This window comes from Ochotona curzoniae, unplaced genomic scaffold (assembly GCF_017591425.1).
Source record: "Ochotona curzoniae isolate NIBS_2020 unplaced genomic scaffold, NIBS_Ocur_1.0 contig_3190, whole genome shotgun sequence".
Lineage (NCBI taxonomy): Eukaryota > Metazoa > Chordata > Mammalia > Lagomorpha > Ochotonidae > Ochotona > Ochotona curzoniae.
In genome coordinates, this window is record NW_024465751.1 from 1,877,285 (window position 1) to 1,899,645 (window position 22,361).

Genomic DNA, 22,361 nt, shown 5'->3' on the forward strand with positions numbered 1-22,361 from the left:
TGGCAATTGTAACTCCATGCAAGCTTCACTTCCCTGTCCATGACCTTCGTCGCAGGCCTGGAATTACAACACACACAGCTTTGGGGGCCATCATCCTGCCCTCCGGAAATGGGAAAGAGTGGGAAAAAAACAGAGTTGTTTAACCTGTCTTCAGCTAGCACTTGGTAGCAAACTGAGTTGTATTCGTTCTCCAGGTGAGGGAACTGAGGATGAGAGGGTGGCATGCATCCTCAGCTATGCTTGGAAGCTTCCTAATCCCCACTTTCCTCCAGGAATCCTTTCCTAATTAGCATGGAGTGTGGCCTGGGTCTTGGGAGTTTGTAGACACTCCCTAGTGAGTCTCAAAGATTGGCCCCACTGGGAAACCACTGCTGGGCCTGCTCATTTTTTCATTGTATTTCAAAAGCAGAAAAAGAGACAGAGACAGGGATAAGCTCCCATGTGCTCCTTTGCACCCTGAATGGCTGCAACAGCTGAGGTTGGGCCAGCTTGAAGCTAGGTGCCTGGAACTCAAATGCGGTCCCCCACGTGGGAGACTGGGACTCAAGCACTTGAGCCATTACAGATGATTCCCAAGTTGTGTATTAGCAGGAAGCGGAGACTGCAAGCAGAGCTGGGACTTGCACCCATGTATCTCCATATGGGATAGAAGGGTCCCCAAGTCTTAATCCCTGTTATTAAATGCCCGTCCCACCCCCACCCCCCCAGAAGGAGAGGGAGATCTGATACAGAGATGAAGGCCACAGGAAGACAAAGACTGGAGGATCACTGCAAGCCCTGGGACACCTACAGCCACCGGGAACTGGAGAGGCACGGAGCTGAGCCTTGCAGTGGGCATGACCCTGCTGACACCTGGACTCTGGGTTGTGGGCATTGGGGCCATGATCTGCTCCCGGCTCTGTGTCCCCAGCATCCTGTCACAGCCCCCAGGCCCAGCCTGATGGAGGGTGGTAGGCAGCACCAGGGAACTTGTGAGCCCCTCCAGCTGCATGCACCCTGGTTTCACCAACCATTCTGGGCTAACCCTGGGCCACACCAGGACGGCTGCAAGGCCACAGAAGGTAGAAACATCTTTTGTGACAAACACGTGAGCAGCTGTTCCTGCTCTCACGGTTAGGCATGTGTCAGGAGCAGAAAGAATTTGAACTGAAGATTTGTGCTCACAAATGTGTCCTGTGGGAGGGTGAAATGATAAAATTCAGCTGCTAATCTTGAAACCAAATCAACCGACAGCTGGGCCAGCTGTTGCTCCTTGCGCCCGCCCACTCTTTCACAGCCAATCAGGTCTTGGCAATTCTACTTCTTATAAGGGGGCTTTGGGGCTGTCCCTTGTCCCTGCCTCCATGTTCACACCCCCACAAGGACATGGGCCTAGTCTGTGCTGGTCTCTGGCCTTCACCGGCACATCCTGGTTCCCCAGCCTGGGGCCTGGTGTGTGACGGGGGCTGTGCATGTGCTCGTATATTGAAAGACTCCCAGGCTCAGGAAGTTAGGTCACAGTTTAGTGTTGCTCAAGAATTTTGCAAATGAGTGACGCATCATTGCACGTGGATGCTTTATTATCTGTGTGGCCATTTAGAGCAGGAAGTGCTGGGCAGGGAAGGACTTGGCAAGGTGAGTGGGGACCACAGGGCTGGTCACTTGCTGTAGCTCTTGGAACCTGGTTCCTCTTGGAGCTCTCCCTTCAACCCGGATCCAGCCGTTATCAACTCCTCCTCTTTGTCAGCCTCTGCTGACTGGCCATCCTTGACTCCAGCTGGAACAGAAGGGGCAGGTGCAGGTTGGTCCAGGGCAGACCCAGGCTTCTCCCTGTACCTGTCCCATTCTCTCTGGACTCTCAGGACTCCCGTTTCTGATGGACATTTCCTGTTTAGATCCTACAGTGGGTTGTCTCTAATGATTGAATCACTAGCTTTCTGGTCTGGCTGTGGGGCCAGGACAAGGACTTGTGGCACTTGGCCATGCCAGCAAAGAGCCAATGACTCAGACACCAAGAGCAGAGCTGAGAATCTCACACACATATTAGCCAGGCTCATGGGAAGGGCATGAGTCCTGCCATTCAGAGCACACAGCACAGGCAGGGCGCCTGGCTCACAGCCAGCAGGTGCTGAGACTGCAATCAGCCCCACCCCCACCCCAACAGAGGTGAACCTTTCCTGCCCCAGGGGTGTGGTTACCTGCTGACACCATCAGGGACCGGATGTACTTGGACCAGAAAGAGCAATCAGCTTGCTTCAGGCCCTGGCGACTGGGCAGTGCGATACTGAACTCCTTGTAGGTCTCGCCTCCAGCTCGAGGGACAAAGTCAGGCCATGGGGATGCAAAGGCTGGTGCTTTCCTGGAGAATGTGTGAGGGTAGTTGGGGTTCCTGGGAGAAGGAAGAAACATCCATGAGGGAGACTGGCCTTTTCTTCGGTCACCAGGATTCTCTTTGTGCTTGTACTGGTCTCCAGAGACCAAGACATGCCTGCTCGTGGGTCAGCCCTTGATCTGGTGGGAGCCGCCCTGCGGGCATGGTCAGAACTGAGTCTGGAGTTTTCTGAGCTCCCTTTCTCGGGCTTCTCTGGACAAGGGTTTTTCTGGATGGACAGGAGGCCCCGTGTCGCCTCTGTGCTCATGACCTCTGATTTGTGTGCCATTTCTGGATGGATGGTCCAAAGCCTGGGGCAGAGGGGTGAGTTGAGAGCCAGGGAGCTTTCCTGCTAATTCCTGGCCAATTTCCCCTGCGAGATGATATTGCACTCCCATTCTTGGACCCAGGTTCCTTCTCTAACCGGCTGCCCGGGTCCATCTCCTAAGCACCTGCCAGCCCCAAGCCAGTGGATGCCCATCAGTGTGCTTGCTCCTGGCTCTGCCTGCTCTAACCATTGCAGCCCTGGCTGCTTTCTTCAGGCTTTAGGGAACATCCTACGCACCTGCCAAGGCTTTACTTTCATGGCTTTCCCTTAAAGAAGCATGTCCTAAAGCCCTAAGTACAAGAAGTTGTTTCCCACTCAGCTCCCATAACAAACTACATTGAGCTTTCTGCTGTCCTGACTCATGCCTTGATCCATCTGTTTCTGGCCTTCAATGATCAGAGCTGGGCTGTGGGCTGTCTTTCCTTTTAACCTTTCCTGCAGACCTAGCATGGTTCTGGCTTATCAGCGCAATCTGGTCAAAGACAGAAAGGCAACCGAATCACCAGGAGGAGGGAATGGCAGGGCCAGTTTAGGAGGTGCAGTCAGTAATTATGCTAGTTGGGCCAGAGCAGAGGCAGCTGGGAGTACAGTGGGGCACTGAGCACTTTATGCTGAGTTACACTGAGGCTGGTAACTTAAGGCAGGGTGCTCTCCTAACCCCTGGGCAGAAAGAGAGTGGGTGTCTTCCCAGTGGTCTGCCCCCCCAGGGGACAAATGGCTGAGACATCTTTGGTCATTGTAGCTGGAACGGGGTGGGTACCATGGGCCATCTGGTGAGTGGAGGCCAGGGATGCATCGGACATGGCAAGGACAGAGCCAAGCCCGAGTGTCACTGGTGTCAAAGCTGGGAAACTGATTTCTGGATGATTCAGTCAGATGCAGCTGAACAACTGTGTCGTCTAGTTGGGCAGCTTTCCCTACGGAGCGTCAGCTACACAGAGGCAACGCTGGCTTGGAGGGGGAGCTAGAGACAGGTGACGAGGGGCCCATGTGGCAGCTGTGGAGAGCAGACTGAGTCCTCGAGACACAATGAGGTCACTGCATTTGGAAGAGGCGCGTGCATGAGTGTGTCTGTGTGCACGTGGTGGGGGCAGCACAGGACTCGGGAGAGAGGCCTCCTTACCCAGATCGGACGAAGTTGGAAAAATACTGCATGATCTTCAGAGACAGGCCTTTCTCCTCCAGGGTGAATTGGCCCTCGAGGGCCGGGTAGAAGGGCAGACCAAAGGCGAGTTGCACGTCTGTCAGCACGTTCAGGCTGGGGCAACATGGAGAAGAGGGGAGCAAACATGAGAATTCTAAACTGCGAGAGAAATCAAATGAAGCAGAAACCCCATGTTTCTCCCTAGAGCAAGCCTTTTCCCTCTTAACATGATGCTGTGGGCTTCCTGGTGGGAGTGGGGCGTGCTGGGGCTTGGGCTCAGCCCTCTGCCCGCTGGCCTCCTTAGGGCAGGCCCAGGCACAGTTGTTGTTGGAGTGGGCCCAGCACAGAGCTCTTGTTAACAGCACTGGGAAGCAAGTTCGCAAGAGCACTTGCTACACCCCACCCATGACACTGAGAGCACCACTGCATGGCTGTCTTCATTCAGGGCTGTATCCTTAGCCCTTTCTTGCCAGTCTTCATGGCTGGTATTCACTGGTCAGCCCACCCTGGCATGGTGACTGGTTCAGAGCTCTTGTCCATAACCCTGTCTGGTACTGCAAAGGACATGCAGTAGGTGGCACAAGATGAGCAGAAAGACCCAGAAGCCAGGCCAGTGTTCTGAATGGTCTGAGGCCATTGGGTGAGCTCTGTGAGTCTGGGAGGGGCCTCCCAGTCACCTAAGAAAAGAACTTGACTTTTCCAAGAGGGGCCCTGGCCCTCTGCTTCAGCGAGGGGAGTCACATTGACACCTGTCTTTGGGGATGAGGTGGCCACACTGAGAACATAATAGCTCTCCCCCATCTTCTGTAATCTCAGGTGAGGCCTGGCAGTATCAGAAGAATGAATCATGTGATGCAGGATGGAGATTTCCGGTCACATGGTGTCTGGTGACCCATCAGTGGGGCTGAAACACACAGGTGATTAATCACACCTATTCGAGTAGCCCTGACCAAAACCTTGGGACACCAGGGCTGGGTGAGCCTCCGTGGCTCGTGGCATTTCACGCACACAGTCACACATCATGCAGGATGGAGCCACATGTCAGCATCTGGTCGTGTGCCTCTCTTTTTCATCTGCAATCAGTTGGTGTCCTTTCCCTGTCATCAGCCACGATGTCCCGAGGGCGTCTGGGAGCCCCTGAATGTGTAGCTCGTGTCAGAAGGGGAGAGGTCCTGTGTATAGCTTGAGCCCTCTGACCTGGCAGGTGTCCCCAGCGGACGGTCAGTGGCAGATCAGAAACATGGAACCCAGAGAGGGTCCCTGACTTGCCCAGAGACACACAGCTCATTGAGTGGCCAAGCAGGATGGGACAGCTTGGGTGGCATCCACACCCCGGGGCGGAGGTGATGACTTCTGGTCTCACCTTTCTCTGAAATGCTGCTGCATACTCCACTCCACTTCCACCCAGCCACTCCACAGAGGAGGGGGCAGGGTCAGGAAAGTGAGCTCGTTGCCCCGAGGTCACTCAGCTTCAAGGGGGAGGAACGCACGGCAGGTGTGGGAGGCCACTGGGCGTCTGCTCTCTGGTTAGTGTCTGACTTTCAGGCATTACTGCCTCTGCCTTCCACAGAGACCTGCTCTCCTGTTTCCTCCAAAGAAAACAGCTCAACCACTCCTTGTGTCTGTGCAACCTTGGACAAGATGCACAACCTCTCTGGGCCTTAGCAGGAAGATGGCAACATAGTCACGCTTACAGCCAGACCTTGAGTGAGGGTCAGCAAGCAAGCACTGTGGGTGTCTGCCCTCAATTCTTTCTTGCATTTTTGTGTCCTTCCCTGCCCCAGTGAGCGGCCTCTGAATCCCTAATAGTGGGTGTCTCTGTGCTGGGAAGTGTGCTGCGGGGCCTGGGGCAAGCTTCTAGACACACACTGGTGTGAAGCTGTGGGCGTGAACTTGGCTGCAAAGACTTCATTCGTAGTCTTCATCAGAGTTTTAGGAAAGTATGTGCTGCTAAAAGTTAACCACAGGCTCGGGGAGGGAAAGAAACCGTATCTGTAACATCTGCCCCTTTCCATGATGGAAATGCTCCCTCAGAGCCCGTATCAAGCTGCCGGAAATGCCTGCCGTCACGTGTGGGGTGGGGAGGAGCCATGAGGGCTGGCCGTGAACTTACAAAGACCAGAGAGCACTGCTCTGGCCTGGTGGGCGGTGGGGGACGACGGGGGAGCCAGCCTTCCAGCCCAGCGGGGTTACTGACTTGATGTCCGTCCGTGCAGCACAGGCGGTCTCCCTCAGCAGGCTCCTGCACTGCCACAGTGCTTCACTCCTCCCGAGAAGGCATCGTGCCCGCAGGTCTGGAAACCCAATGCATCTGTTCCCACCGCATCTACCCAGAGCAAAGGCTCTGCGCCAGTTGTATGTGTCACAGGGATTATGGAGTTTAATCAAGCACACCGCCTCCCAGGCGCATGCTCCACTCCCAGGAACCCCAACCTGGCCGCAGCTCGCTTCTTTATGTTGGCATTTCTTAAAGAAATGTAAGAGGAGAATGCTACTGAGTGCTCCCCTCCCCCAGCCTTTGCTCCTGCTCCAAGTGAACGGATGGCAAGAGGAAGCAGGCTTGATTTACCTGTAAGATCCACACCATTGTACATTCCACCAAGCATGGCTTCTTACAGACCCCAAGCAACTGCCATCATGTGCGTGTAACTACCTTGCACACAAACTCCTATGTGAACTGAAACACCCTCTCCTTTCTGCCCACACTTCCCGCCACATTCCTCTTCGGTTCAGTCCCGCTCCTGCTCAGACACGCCAAGCCCTTTCCTGCCCCAGGCCTTGCTCCTCCTGGACAGCTCCTTCATGCCAACTCCTCCTGGCTCAGTTCTGTTCCAGGGTCGTGTCTTTCCCTGTCTCAGGACTCAGCTCACGTGTCAGCTTCCTGAAGGTTCTCCCCTCGCCACAGATGCTGGCCCCTTCCCAGCGCTTCCTGGACTCACTCTTTCCTTTCTTTCTCTCCCTCTTTCTCTTCTGATTTCATTGCAACAAACTCAGCAAGGCAGTCATCTGAAAAGCTGCTCCACTAAAAGCTGAAGGCCTCTGCAATGCATGGGCACATCTAGGATGCAAAACATCTCAAGCTGGAATTTTTGGTGTTGTTTTCCAGGGTTGGGTCAAATTAGAAAAGAAAAGCATGACTGCCTCATTGGTCATTTTAACTTTTTTGTCATTAGAGCCTTATCTTTTCCTAAAAGGAAATAAGCCAACTGGCCAAGTAGTGGACATTCATAGTACAGCAGGTCTCCAGCACATGCTCTATGAAGTAGGGACAACTGCACCCATTTCATAGGTGAGGAAACTGAGGTAAAGGATCTTGCTGAAATGCAGGCAGCTAATAAGCAGATGGGATTAGAACACTAGTTTTCACTGTGCTGGGCTGCTTCTTGCTCAAGCAACAGAACAGTGGAACATCCTAGCTAGAGCCGGAGTAAGAGTTAAATCCCACTCTGTCAAAAGGTGAGTCAAATTTGCTTCTCTCTGAATTATCCCTTGCACCCTCTGGGTGTGCAAGTGACACCCCAGGAGTCTGCAGACCAAGGAGCCGAATACAGTATACAGTTCACGTCTGGTAACCCTCCCTGACCTCATATGAGGCCAGCGAATGCTCTGGAAACTAGACCTCCAGTTGCCACAAACGGCTACCTGGCAGGTGCAACTAAAGGCAGGCAGGAGGCAGGGCAGAAGGTGGGGCACAGGGCTGGCCTGCCACTTGCTTGCTCTGGGAGGGGGTATCATGCCTTCTCCTTCCTGGCCTTTCATTTATTTGTAAAATGGAATTACCCAAGACCATTCTGCAGTCCTGCCAGCCTGGGAATCCGAAACTTCTCCTCACACAGCAAAGTTTAGTTTCTTTGTGTCCCTGCCTCACATCCATACACCTGATCCTGCCTTCCAGAAGAGCACCCTCAGTTGCAGAGATGGATGCTTAGGTCTTATCCAGTGGGCTGTCAGAGAACTGCATAGTTATTCTGTGAGCCATAAGCCACAACCTGCAAGGTAAGCAACATTTTATTGCATTCTGCTAGTTAGCTACTGCCAGGAAAGTTAATATATGCTAACAGGGATGGAGGGAGGAGACAGATGGTTGTAAAGCTAGCGTGCATGCGTGTAGACACACACACACACATACACACATTTTAAGCTTAGAGATGTGAGCCAGAAATAAAATGAGAGGTGTTGACAGAGCAGAGAGGGAGATGGGGAGAGAAAAGTCTTTTCTAGAAGAAGATAAACTTGCCAACGATGAAATGAGTTAGTGTCTGTGGCTCATTCATTGATACTGGTCTGTACTACAGGGATGGTGCCACACTGCCACCATGGGACAGGGACGCAGGGAGCTGCAGGGGGAGCTGTCAGGAATGCGTTCTGCAGCTATAATAAGAGGACACATCTCTTAGCACTAGGGCTTGCCAGGCCCTGTTCTCCAGAGGAATCCATCATCACTGTAGCCATACTACGAACATTAAACCATCTGCGCATGGAAACCATGTGGAGTTTGGGAACTTTGGCGACACTAGAACCAGGGGCATCTACTGGCGTCCTGAAGCTGCTGGAACCACTGAGCACGCCTGGGGAGACTTCAGTCATGGCAGTGCAGGCTGGGCATTGGGTATGAGGGCCACGATGCCCCTTGGGATGCCCACGTGCCCAACTGGGGTGTCTGGGCTTGAGCACCTGCTCTGCTCACAATCCAGATTCGTGCCAGTGCACCCTCTGGGAGGCAGCAAACGATAGTGCAAGCAGTTAGTACCTGCACCTCACATGTGAGATCTAGTTGGAGCTCCTGGTTTCCGGCTTCAGCCCAAGCCAGTCCCACTGCAATGTCGGGTATGGGAAGGGAACAACAGATGTAAGATCTATCTCTGGCATTCTACCTTTGGAATAAATACATGAAAAAAATCTTGAAAAATCTTGAAATGTTCACTTCTGGCAGTCAGCTCTGAGCTCCAGTCAGGATGTCAGCGGGCCATGCTCACTCTCGAGTCACCAGAAATCCTACTCCTTGCTCCTCCAGCTGCAGGGACTGCCAGCATCCCCTGGTTTCTGGTCACATGGCCCTGTCTCTGTCTCCTGCGCTCCTTACCTTTTCTGCTGCATATGGCACAAACCTCCCCTGGCCTCTCTCACCCAAGCTGCTGTGCCTGCAGTGAGGGCACACCCACGTCCAGATCCTTCCCTTAAGTCACATCTAGCAACGTCCATGGACCCATGTGTGTGTGGGCAGCCATGAGCCAGCCTGTTTCTGGACACTGTGAATGCTAACATGTGCTTGCAACAGTTTCCTTAATGCCATGCAAAGCAATCCTGATGCATGCTCTGTTATGAGCTGGATGCCAACCTCGAGGGTGACAAGCAAGGGCCTCCTGGTGTGGAAGCGGCCCCAGTGGCTCAGAGAAACAACGGAGTCCAGCCCGGGTGGCCCGGCCGGTGAGGGACCTCAACCTGTGCAGTTGGCACCCCTTTAACCAGCCCTGCAGCTCACAGATCCAGCCCTATTGAGGCTGGTTGGTGCCCCTGGTCCAGGCTGGAATGCATAACTTCTGCTCGGACACATAATAGGTCCCTTGGCAACAGTTACTCTGCTGGTACTCTGGTGTCCCTGAGGCTGAGTTCAGGGCAGGACAAGGGCTCACGGCCAAAGTGCTCCTGTGTGAAACTGAAACTGCTATAGCTGACCAGGGGAGTGGTGCCCCAGCTCCTTGCAGGGTCCCAGGCAGGTGTGGGCAGCGGATCAGATGGCCCATCCACCTGCTCCTGAGCCCAAGACAGGCAGTCCTATGACTCAGACCCCCACATGTGCTGCGCCCCAGGCCGCTCTGCTCCTCCTCCTCCTCAGCTGACACAGTGTTTCTGCCCCTCTGGTTTTTGAATCACCCCTGCCTTGATTTTAGGGACCCTGGGAGCCACTTCTCTGCTCCCCAGCCATGCCCCCTGTCCACTGGTGTGGGTCCCTTGGATCTCTTCTGCGTTAACCTCTGGCTCCTCCCACCCATGCTGACCACTTCACTTCACCTGATCTTAAGTCACAAGTCACCAAGCTGAAGGGAAGTGAGAAAGGCCCACAAATTACTGGGGCAAATGAAACTTTCCTTTAGTTGAAAGAGAAAAAGAGAACTCCTTTATACTGTGAAAAGCTGTTCTCTTAAGCTAAATGCTCCGAGTCTGGAGACATACAGATGCAAGGTCAATGGTGACGCCTCCTAAGTACTAACTACACATGATTAATAGCAAGTGCCAGCACAAAGCTTTCCGTGTCCTTGGTTCTACTTTTCCTGCTCACAGTACCATGAGCTAGAGAGGCTAGTACTATTGCACCCATTTGGTAGATGATCAAACTGAGGCATTAATGAGGATGAGTGATGGGTCTCCCATCACAGATCCAGAACTTGAACCTTGGCCATGTCCTGCTTTCTGTTTCCCTGTGGCTCACAGTGGCAACAGGCCCACTCCTCTGCCAACCGCTGCCCCAAATCAGACTGCCTCTGTCGCCTGTGGCTGCCTTCCTCACGGCCCCCTTACCTGCCGTGGTCGTAGTTCTCAGGAGCGTGGTACATGAAGACATTTCCTCGGGCCCTCCGGGCCCACAAGCTGGCCAGGTCGATCACGGGGCAGATAATGAAGTAGTCCCTGAGAAAATGAGAAGGTGGCAGTGGCGGAGGGAGGGTAGCTGTGGTGGTTACGCCGTGCTTTGGGGACAGTGACCCAGGCCGACAAAGACCGGTGTCCTTGTGTTCACCAGGCGAGGGTACTCCAATGGCACAGGTGGGCACTGATGAGCAAGTCAGGCCATAGTGTGGGGTCTGCTCTGGTTCAGGATGAGTGGGGATACCAGAACCAGCCCCCACCAGCAATGGCACATTAGGGGTTAAGGAATCTGGCCGATGAATATCTTCCAGGGCCAGCAGCAGTTTTACCCAAAGATCTGGGAGCAAAATTCATCACAGCAAAACACACGTAACCGTCAGCAGAGCTCAGCGCGGCAGAACCTTGACGGCTCTTTGTGCAGGTGGCACCCTGAGACCCCTGGCTCCCACCTGACCATCACTCTGCCACCTTCACCTCTTGGCACCCAGGGAACATTCGTTGGTGTCTCAATGGCACCACTGGAGAGGGTGGCTCCTCCTCTAGTGGGGAGGACCTGGGAAGCTGTCCAGCAAGTTCTAATGCACAAGGAACGAGCCAGCCTAAATGCCAGGCTGTCTCCTGCAGTGACATTTCCTATCCATGTTCCCTTTGTGGGTGACGCAAATGTGTTTATGAAACTGCAGCCCGTGACAGCCTGGCCCTGTGTGCAGTGACAGCCAAGCCTGGCGTGCAAGCCACCTGAAAGCGAGCGACTCAGCAGCTCCGCATGGCCTTGGCCGCTAACCCTTCAGCTGAGACACGGGGTGAAAGGGTCGCTAACCACCGAGACTCGGCGATGACCAAGGCTGGTAATGCAGGGACAGCCCCACAGCTGTCACGGGAGGCACCCACCGGCCTCCTGCTGATCGAAATGAGTGCTGTGGGTGCCTCTGTGGGTCAGGAGCACGCTTTCCTGCCGCAAGGCTCCACAGCTGATGGGGCTGGTGCACAGGCTGGGCCGGGCCGGGCTGGCCACAGCTGTGCTTCTGCTTATGGCCCCAGAGGAATCTGGGAGTGGGAGCAGGGAAGGGGATGGCTGGCTGCTCTTCCAGGAAGCCTCCCTTGGTTGTGCTGCCTTCTCAGATCTCATCTTTACCCCAGGCACCGAGGCTCTCTGGACTCCACCCGGTAGCCCTCTCCCCAACCCACTGGACAAGGCAGCCTGGGGGCTAGACACAGCTGCTGACAACCCGGGCCAGGGCACAGCTCTACCCAAGAGGGAACCTGAAAGTCACTGGGGCCCCAGGACCCCCACGGCTGAGTACCAAGTCATCCTGAGCGAAGGATCCCCCGACTGGAGCCACACCCCCTCAGCCAAGAGACCCAGAGACCCTCTGGCCTGCCCCTCCCAGCAGAGGCCAGCTCAATAGCTATCTGGGCCTTGATGTTGCTTCCGCTCCAGGGACAGGGAGCAAAAAGGGAGTGGAACCGTCACCCAGCAACCACAGAGGGGGGAAGGCAGGGATGAGTGGGTCCCCACTGTGGCCCCTGCCCCAGAGGCCTTTGAAGAAAGAATGACCCGAAATCCAGGTTCCCTTCCTCTCACTGTAAAGCCACTCCTTGCGCCTTTCTGGGGAATTACACTTTTGGCACCATTGAGAACCCCGCAGGTGCAGGAGGGAGCCAGGCCAGCCGTGACCCTGGGGCAGCAGCAGGGAAACCAGGCTTGTTCCAGGGCCCAGCCCTGGAGGCAGGGGTGCCATAGCACTGGCGCTTACCGCGTGGCGTTTTCCAGCGCCCGAGAGAAGGAGGCGTAGTCATCCGCTGAGTGCTCCAACGAGTAGTACCACGTGGCAGCGGCCAGCACACGCGCGTCCGAGTCCTCGCCACCCAGTGAGTTCTGCAACGCCTGGTAGAAGGCTGTTTTGCTGTTGCTCCGCCCTTGACTTTCCTCAAATTTCTAAAAAAAGAAGGAAAGTTAAAAAAAAAAAAAACAATACTGCACGATGATTCTTTGGCCAGATCCTGAAAAGTTCAGGTCAGTGTCCTGCTCACAAGCTTGTTCTAGAATTTTCTCTCCAGCAAGCAGTCTGCTGGGGTTTGAAGCCCAGCTCTGTCTCCCCTTTGCTGGGTGTCATTAACCAAGTGCCTTCTTCCTCCGTCCACCGCGGGGTGATGGGAAGGACTGGAGGGGTTAACACAGGGGAAGTGAGTAAAATGGCTCCGGTGAGCTGCTGGCCTGGCCTGCAGTCCATATTCCGACTGCTCTCACGGCCTGCTTCGTTTGCTGCCTTGGTCACGCACCATCAAGGGCTGTGCACACGTTTTTACTCAGCTAAAGATGTGCTTCACTCAGGGCCACGTGGAAAGAGACCTTGAGCCGGCGCAGGAGCCCCCGACCTGTCTCGGGGGGCTCTGGCTCTAGAGGACACAAACTGGAGGACGCAGCCGTGAGTGCGTGGCTCCCCAGGGACCAGCAGGGCGGGCTGCCGGGCTGTGGAAGGCTAGAGCCTGGGCCAGGGCCTGCGGGGTGGCCAGCCAGGCGGGAGCGGACCCTCCCTCTCTCCTCTTCTTGTCTCTGGGCTGTGCTGTGGGCATCTGGGGGTGTGACAGTGCCTTGCCCCATGAGCTAGTTTACGCCTGTGTGGGCACGAAGGGGAGAAGAGCGGGGGCAGCGCCTCGGCTGAGGATGCTCCTGCGTCATAGCTGGACATGGCTCTAGGGTCTGGGCTTGGCATGAGCTTTAATACTCACACTCACACACACTTGCACACACATACACTCACCCACACTCACACTCAGATTCACACCTGTACTGTCACATACATTCATTCCCTCCACACTCACTCACATGTAAACTCACACGTATATCAATTAGCCCACACTCTCACATTCACACACACTCACACACACTCACACACACTCACTCAGACACACGCATCATCACCAGAGGGCAAGCAGCTAAGAGGACGTGGTGCCCACATCCACGATGTAGGGCATGCTCCTCTGCCACAGACCACAGGAAATCCGGCCACTTGTGAGCATGTGGGTCGTGTAACAGGAAACAAGTGTGACACAGGACGAGTGCTGCACACTCCAGCCGACCGGGGAGCCTGCGCAAGCGGACCTCGCAGAGCAGAAGTGGTCTGGTGGTGACTAGGGGTCTGGGCGGAGAATGGGAGGGAGTGGGAAAGGGTGGTCCACGTTCAAGCATTACAGTCACAACACACCCCAGAATTCTTCCACACAGCGGAGGAATCTGTTACCAATCACAACGCGTCTTTTTCTGCTCCATTAGGAGCGAGGGCTGTGGTTATCACACACCTGCTCAAGAGGGTCGTACACTGGGTGCCCTGATCTGATCCTTGTTCAGCCTGCACAGAAACACCACGCTGGGCCCATGCCTGTGCATCATTGCTGTTTATTATACTTGGAAAGAAAACTGAGGACTCCGAGTCTGGAGTCAAAATGTAGGGTTTGGGCCTGGTGCAGTAGCCTTGTGGATAAAGTCCTCGCTTTGCACACACCAGGATCCCATATGAGCACTGGCTTGTGTGCCGGCTACTCCACTTCCCTTCCAGCTCTCTGCTTGTGGCCTGTGAAAGCAGTTGAGCATGGCCCAAAGCTTTGGGACCCTGCCCCCATGTGGGAGTTCTGGAAGAAACTCCTGGCTGTTGGCTTTGGATCAGCTTAGCTCCAGCCGTTGCAGGCACTTGGGGAGTGAACCATGAGTGAAAGAGCTTTCTGTTTTTCCTTCTCTCTGCCCTTCTAGTAATAAATAAATGAATCTTAAAAAAATATGCAGGGTTCAGGTGTCTGCTGTCAGTTCAGGGCAGTGTCAGGGAAGGTAATCCGCCTCTCTCTGAGCTTCAGCATCTTTGAAATGCCTGAGATGGTGCCAACACAGGCTGTGTCTCTCCTGCCCTCAGAGGAGATGCAGAATAAGAGGAGCCAGGAGGTCCTGGTGTGCAGGCAGGAGCCTGGGGCCTGCAAGCTGGGCTTGCCTCTTCCTGTCCTGTGGCCCTGGGCGAGTCGCTTCACCTCTCGGCTTCATGGATCAAGCAGATTATTAAACCTGCCTCACTGTGCTGTCCCCAAGCCCCCTGGCTCCAAGAGGAAAGCACCAAGCCACGCCCTGGGCCTCATCCTCTCTCAGGGAAGAGGGCTCCTCCTTGTTGGGAGTCACATTTTCCCTCCTCACTCTGTGTAACAATGAATGAGCAGTGAAGGTAGGCGGAGCCCAGCCTGGTCTTTTCTCGTGTTCAGGCTGCTTGTTCTGCTCTGAGCCCAAAGCAGGAGGGCAGGGATGTAGGTGAAGGTAAGGAGGATGGCCAGGCAGAACCTTCAGGTCCTTTGCTGACTGCCTGGTTTGTAAAGGGGGAATTACAGAGACCTCAGATACTGGGTGGGGCTGAGCCCAGAGTGGGTGCAACCAGAGTAGGAGTGGGGAAAGGCTGGGCTGTCTGCATCCGAGACTCCCCAGGCTCACGGGAGGCAAATCCACCTGCAGTTCTTAGCAGCGAGCAGCCACAGGATGACCAGCACTGCAGGACTGGGGGTTCATGCTCCTGCTGCACTGGTCATTGTTGTGCAAACCCGAGACATGACTTCCCTCTCCAGGCTATAACGCAATGATCATGCAAGCTATAACGCAAGAGGGCCACCGGGAGGCCCCTCAGCCAAAACCCCAGACCCTCCTACTTGGCAGAGGAAGTAGGGCTAGGACTGAATTGATAATAGCCTGCTCCCAGGCTGGTCTGCTCGTTACAACCTAGAGGAAGTGCGTGCTGGTGGTAATGCTGTTTCCTGCATTCTGAAACAATTTGTTAGGGCTGTGGCTGGGGATGACGAGCAGAGCTGCCCATGGAGCAGGCTCTCCTGGCTCATCCCCATGACTGGCTTGGGACACGTGAAGCACCCCACTCATTGTCACAGCTCTGCCTTACCCTGGCTGCTGGACTGGCATTGAGACCCAGGAAGTGACCCCAAGATCTGGGCAGTGGGGAAAGGGAGTGACACTGTGTTCTCCAAACGCCAAACAGGCTTTCCGCTTTCCAAGGCCATGCTGTCTCTTCTGCTTAAACACCTTTGCCTAGTTTGCCTGTGTAATGGCTTTAGGTGAGGCTCATATTGTTTAAAAAGAAAAATTTCAATGTGGATCCAAATAGCCTGGAAATCTGGATAAAATACAGTTCTGATGTTAGTGAGTCCAGGGTAGATTCCCAGAATATTCGTTTAAAAATGTTTCTGAGTTACTTATTTATCAGGCAGAAAGATGGGGTGGGAGAAGGCAGAGACACACCCATAACTCCTCTCTGTGATGGGGTGCAGCCGGGTGACAGCACCCCACAGCAGTGGGCAGATGCGACTCCATTTTGGTTCCTGTATAGCCAACCGCAGGTGGCTACTGCTCTAAACACTTGCTCACTGACTGGCTGAAGGACTTCTCTGAGCTTAAGTTGATAGGATACTTCATGTTGTGTACCACCCAAGCTGGTTTCTAATGCCTACCACCTAAGTTGATTTTATGATTTGTATTGCTCACCAACCAGAATGTGATTCACTGATTGGATAGCTTGAGAAAAAAATCCCCAGCTGTTACACACCAATAAGAGCTCAAAAAATCCCTGACTTCGGCCATGTGGCACAGTGGATGCTGCAGTGTGGGAATTGTTGGCGCCACACTTGGCTAAGAAGGACTCCTCCTGTACATCCAATTCTTGTGCCAATGTGATCTCTCTCGCTCTTCAGAACTTATCTACTGGCTTACTCCCCCAGATGCCCACAAGAGCCAGGGCTGGGTCAACCTGAACCCAGTAGCACAGACACTCCAACTGGATCTACCAGGAGGGTGTCAGAGACTCCCACCACTGATGCTCCTCAGGGTCTGAATTCGTAAGAAGCAGGAGTTAGGAGCCAGACAAAGCCAGGCATCAACCCAGGCATCGTAAGTCTCACAGTGACACACAACCAAGCCAGACATCTTACCCCTAGCATTTTCGTAAGTCCCCAGACAGTGCTGGCACCATGGGTATGGGGGTGTGTCCCTCTGGCCACAAGTGCTAAGACATCCCAAATTCCCTTTGGAGCTCTCTCCTCCAGGGAGCAGGGCAGAGCACAGTCCAGGGGCAGGTGCTGAGGTCAAACCATCTGGCTCCACACCCACTCCGCTCCTGGTTCTGGCTCTCAGCATATGCTGCCGTTTTCCCTACCTCTGCTTCCTTCCTTATGCAAAGTGGATAATGATTTTTTAAAAATGCCTGTTGCACAGTGACTGTCGGATGCCAATGAAACAATAAGTGTGAGTGGCTGCTACTAATCGCCTCGCCAGGCCAGACCAGAGGTCCTGTGGGCCATCTGGGTCCTGGTAAATCTCCAAGCCCTTTAGCTGTCACTTTGCCTGCTGTTGTGAAGGGAGGTGTCCAGGGATGCGCACAGTGCCAGATGCCAGCATGGTACCAGGTACTTCCTACACTGAATGTTTGAGTCGTGGAGGCTTTGACTTTTGTCCTCACAATGCAGGCCAGCAGGTAGAAGGAGGACTTTAAAGTCAGGCCCCTTGTGTCCACACCCTGAGCTGGAAAGATCTGAGCTACAGGGTGGCTTTGCTGCTTGTCAGCTTTGTAGCTTTGGAGAGCTCAAGCTAGCTCTCCATGCCTTTGCTTCCTTATCTGTGGAATGGGCATGGTAACACAGCTCTCTGCATAAAGCTGCTGAGATGTTCAATGACAGAAGACCCACAGGGGTCTGAGTACTGTGTCCTGTCGGCTCAACTCTGTGGCTGCTTCAAGAGGCCAAGAAAACCCAAGTCTCCCTGAGAGAGGCCCAAACATTTGGAATCTTCTCCTGGATCACTATAAGGAAGCAGCTGGTTGGGGCTGCCGCAGTGGCATATTAGGTTAATCCTCAGCCTGTAGTGTTGGCATCCCATATGGGCACTGGTTCTAGTCCTGGCTCTTCTACTTCCCATCCAGCTCTGTGCTTACGGCCTGGGAAAGCAGTGGAGGATGGCCCAAGTCTTTGAGCTCCTATACTTGTGTGGGAGATTTGGAAGAAGCTCCTGGCTTTGGATAGGCACAGGTCTGGCTGTTGATGCCATTTCGGGAGTAAGCCAGCAGATGGAAGATCTCTCTCTCCTTCTCTCTGTAAATCTGCAATTCAAATAAAAATAAATACATACTTAAAAAAAAACCACAAACAAGCAAGCAAGTAGCTGGCCATGGGATGAAGGACAGACTCTCCTTCATGGTTTCTGCATAATCTTCCCACGTTGAGGATGCCATCAGGGCCACGAGGTGCCAAGCTCTGGGTGTTGCCAGATGTGCTTCTTCCTTAAAGGGACCTCAGCACATTCACCTCCAGATCCCTCCAAGTGTAATCCGGGTCCGTCTTGAGTGTGGCCTGGCTGACTGACCAGTCCCGGAGGAGGAGGGGACGCCAAGTGCCTGGCTTCTGAAGAAGGCACCCAGCTCTTCGTTCCTGGCGGGGTTGGGAGAGCAGACGCCAGTGCCCTTCAATTAGAGGCTCAGCAGGCAGGTGCGAAGCCACCGTGTGGCTGCAGACACGTCTGCCTGGACAGTGGCGAGTTCCTGGGGACCCTGTTGAAGGGCTGTCAAGCATCAGCCAGTCCTTGGCATGTGTGCTCAAGGACAGCCATTAGCATGTCCTCAAGCAAAGTTAAATATTTATTCATTTTTATTTATCTGAGAGGCAAAGTGATAGAGAGATATTTCAGCTGCTAGTTCACTCCACAAATACAAGGAGTAGTCCTGGGTCAGGCCAAGCCAGGGGCCTGGACCTTCACCTGGGTCTTGCCCACACTGGGTGGAAGGACTCGGTATTTGAGCCATCACATGCTACCTCTAAGATAGTTGTCAGGAAGCTGGATGGGATGCAGAGTGGGAGGTAGGATTCGGTCCTGGCTAACAGTGGCTTAGCCCACTGAATAGCTAGACCCCAAGGGCATCTTGAGAGGTCCTGAGGAGCTATGCTGTCCCACATGGGACTTGGCTATAATGAGCTCCATTTCAGGGACATAGAAAGGGTTGCTGTCAGGATTGAAAGAGTGAATGATTAGAAGGTGGTAGGCATGTGGGAGACAGGTTGTGAGTTACTAAGCAAAAGGAAATCAACCCAGTTCATTAGACCCCACCTTTGTGTTCACACCAGTGAGATGCTGCATGGCTGGCCCTGACCTTCAATTCACTGCTCACTCAGCAGCTCTCTACTGGGAGCCTGCTCAGGCCCAGGGCAGCTCTGGGCATTCAGGACTCATCAGCAGACAAAATAGAGCATTGTATGTCCACACAGGGGACAAGACACCACAAGCGCTGGCACCAGGGGTACATGCTATGGGCACAGTGCAGATGGCTGAGGGACATCCTGCTTCAGTTCAGCGGTCATGTGTGTGATGACATAGAAGACAGGTTAGGCCAAACTGGAGGGGAGAATGGTCAGCTGCATAGAGAGAGCCAGAGGAGGGTAGGTGAGGGCAGAGTAACAAGGAGTGAGGCCAGAGGAACTGGAGAGCTGCAAGGTAGAGGTGGCCTCACCTTGCTTTTTGCTGCTAGGGGAGCCTAGGCAGCCCCAACCAGCTGCTTTCTTATAGTGATCCAGGAGAAGATTCCAAATGTTTGGGCCTCTCTCAGGGAGACTTGGGTCTTCTTGGCACTCAGGCAGTCTGCAGCTACACACAGCAGCGGGCTGGCTTCCTTGAACTGGATCCAGCAGGAGCCGATGGCCACTGACCACTGCTGCTCACCAGCTCTGCCCCCTGGCACGCTGATCCCGGGGACTGCTCGAGCCCCAGCAGCCTCCTGGGAATTTTGCACCTGCCTATGCTACTCACTTAGTCCCAAGAAACAACCCTTTCACAGCCCTTTCTACCTCTTACCAGGACCCTCCTTCACTCACTGCTCAGGGTTCTGGTGGCCTTTGCTGGGAAAGCCATTTCCAGGCTCTGGGACCTTAACTCTGCCTCCCACCCAGAGCCAAGAGGGTGGCCAGCAGGGCCTCTTCTGTGTCTCTGCCTGGGGAAGGGAGCCCAGCATTGCCTAGGACCTCTTACAAGCCTCTACTGTGGCTCACCCACGACACTGAACTCCGGCTCACCCTGGTGATCGGGTCGAGGGGCAGGAGTGACTACACTTTGGGGAATCCACAAAAATACTTGTGACTTCTTTGAAAATCCAGAGAAAGGAATCTAAATGATGAAGAATGTAACCATGAATCCAGTGCGACTTACATTCCTCTTGTTTAGCAACCACGGCAGCCCTTAAACTTTTTGAACATTCTGGGCTGGATGAGCAAGAGCTCTGAGCTAGTGCTTCCGCTGACAGGCAGGTGCAGCTATCGGCCCCATGGGTAGACTTCGCTGAGTGACAGTGCAGGTGGTGAGATCCTGGGTCACAACACTGGGCAGAGGGTCCTGCAGGAGCTGGCACAGCCCAGAGCAATAGGACATGCAGATGGGGCACTCCGGTGGTTGGGAGCCATGTCCTTCATCAGAAGAGTCTCTGAAAATACCCAGAGCCCTATCCAGAGGTTGAGCCACACTGCAGCCTGGCTGAGCACAATGGCTTGCCCGGACTGCATGGCACAAAGCCAGGAACTGAGCTTCTTTTCCCTATGTCCCCAGCCGCCCTGGGTCTGAACCCTTACACTGTGACACCCAGCTGCCTCTGCAAGTGCCTGCTTTGGCACCACGGTGCCTCTTTTCAGGAAATCTCACACACACACACACACACACACACACACACACACACACATGCTGCAGCCTCCTGCGAGCCTCTCTTACTGTAATCTGTCACCAAGGGCTTGATGTTCAGTGCTGGGGCTCATGCCAGCGCCTCGAGCTGCCAGGTTCTGCCTTCCAACTCAGACGGGCTGCCCTTCCCCCAAAGCCCCCACTGCACCTGCTCCCAGCTGAGGCCAGTCCCTGGCCAAGCTCGGGACATGGCGGTAGCAGAGCCCAGCTTCTGATTTCTCTGTCTTCCTTGAAGATATGCCTGTGCTTGGAGGGAAAGGCAGAAAGCACATCTTGGAAGGAATCTGCTTTTGATCATGCAAATGAGTGGTGCCCAACTAATGTAGGCAGCCTGTCAATTTCACCAGGGAAGGAGAGGAGAGGGGAAGCATTCCCCACAGCGCGGCTGATGAATTTCCACAGCAAAGCGGCTACTTCAGAAACTAAGACCTCCTTCACCAACGCAGCCTTCCTGGAGCAAGTGGGTATGTTACTAGGCTTGCCAAATGGCAGGGGGGTGGGTGGGGCCCCTGCTGGCCTGCACTGGGAGTTGGGTGGGGGCCTTCGCAGGGATTCTGTGGGTCTCTGCCAAGATGATGAATGGGTGCGGGAAGGCGGAACTTGGGGCAGGAGGTCCCTGCCCCTCCTGTGACCCTCTGGGAAGCTGGGCTGTGTGTGCTTGGCACTGGGCCCCAGCTGACACAGCTGCAGGGCTGGCACCAGAAAGGAGTGGTGCGTGCCTGCTGCGCTTTGGAAAATCAGTCCTGGGTCAGGCGAGGTGACTCAGAGATGGTACGTATTCTTTGTGTTCCTTTGGCTAAGTCTCTGAATCAGGCATAATAGCCGAGAACTCTAATACTAATGCTGAAATTCAGAAAGTGAAAAAAAAAACCAGCATTTATTCAGGTTGAACTGTTTTCTAGACATCAGTGTGTATGTGGATCTTTTGGTCATTTTTATGGCGATGACCTGCTGGTTTCACAGACAGGGAAATTGAGGCATGGATGCTGGGGAACTTAAATGACCCAGCTACAAAGCAGGGCCTCTCGCTGTCCTGTGGTCCATGCCTCGCACCCTGGGTCATTCCGGCTGACAGTGCTGTCTTCTGCCTCTGCACTTTCTTCTCACAGCACGTGGACCTCAGCCACTGGCCTTGTCCACACTCTATCTGCTGGCCTGACCATGAACTCCTTCAGGGAGGTAGGCAGCTGGCATTTATGTCCCAAACAAGTCACCCAGCATCTGGCGCAGCTTCAGTGCCTTGCAGATGTCGGGTGACTGAGCAAGTGCACCTGGCTATTGGGGAAATGTGTCTACCATCCTGTCTTGGTGACTGGGGAACTGCTGCACCTGCTACTCAGTCCCAGATCAACAGAGGGGCAGGACGATGTCATGGCACAGAAGAAGGTGAGGAAGAGGAGTTGTTGAGATTGAACCCTTGGAAATACCCGGGCTATCCTGGTGTTTTCCTCATTGGCTCCAGGTGCTATGAGAAATTCATTAACCACCTTTAAATGAAGGTGATGCATGTCCAGGCAAAAGCTAGGAGAGGTAATAAGAGGGCAGCCAGGAGTAGGATAGCTTGAAATCCAGGGTGCTTTCAGATAGCAGCTGCTAACCATCTTTTTTCTTGCAGCTCTGTTAGGCAGGGTTCTGAGGATTACCCTCGGGTTATCATGTCTGGTAGGCCTTTAGCATGCCTGTTCTAGAGTTTAGCACAGAGGGCATCATGGTAAAGATCCTCATTTGGAGCGATAGGTTGGCAGTACCATTGAGGTTTTGCCCAAGACTGGTGAGCTGGCCTTGGAGCAGTTATGAACCATGTGTAGCCTTTCTTCCTCAGGGTACATGTCTCTGCCTTCCAGCCTAGGCTGGGGTACAGTGAGACCATGCATGAAGTGCAAAGCCCTGACACACATGAGCCTTCTGCTAGCTGGGGTCACTTACATTTGAGTCCCTGCATATTTTTGTAGACAGATAGGAGGCCCGTGGAAGGAAACCCAGCTTTCCCCAGACTCTGAAGGAAAGAGGATGCCTTTGGGATCAGAAAGACCTAGATTTGAGCTCTAGACTGTCCCCAACCTGACTTCGCATCTGAAAAATGGTTATAACCATCCTGGGTTTGTGGAGTGTTGTGAGGGTGGACTATTTCATTGATGTCTCCTGGGCTGGGGCCCCAGTTCTTCCTGGTTCCTTTGTTCAGCCCAGTGAACATTTATACACCTGTTAC

General features: G+C 54.0%; 1 protein-coding gene across 1 annotated transcript in view; it reads right to left on the reverse strand.

Annotated features, from left to right (window-relative positions):
- Positions 1–1,604: 1,604 nt before the first annotated feature.
- The window catches only part of TG (thyroglobulin), a 202,992-nt gene continuing 182,235 nt past the window's right edge, over positions 1,605–22,361 (reverse strand). Inside the window, exons 44-48 of the mRNA XM_040979252.1 lie at positions 12,165–12,346; positions 10,342–10,449; positions 3,802–3,936; positions 2,178–2,368; positions 1,605–1,756 (exon numbers count right to left, since the gene is read on the reverse strand). Coding sequence (XP_040835186.1) covers positions 1,638–1,756; positions 2,178–2,368; positions 3,802–3,936; positions 10,342–10,449; positions 12,165–12,346 — 735 coding nt within the window. The 3' untranslated portion in view covers positions 1,605–1,637. The remainder of the gene's footprint in view (positions 1,757–2,177; positions 2,369–3,801; positions 3,937–10,341; positions 10,450–12,164; positions 12,347–22,361) is intronic.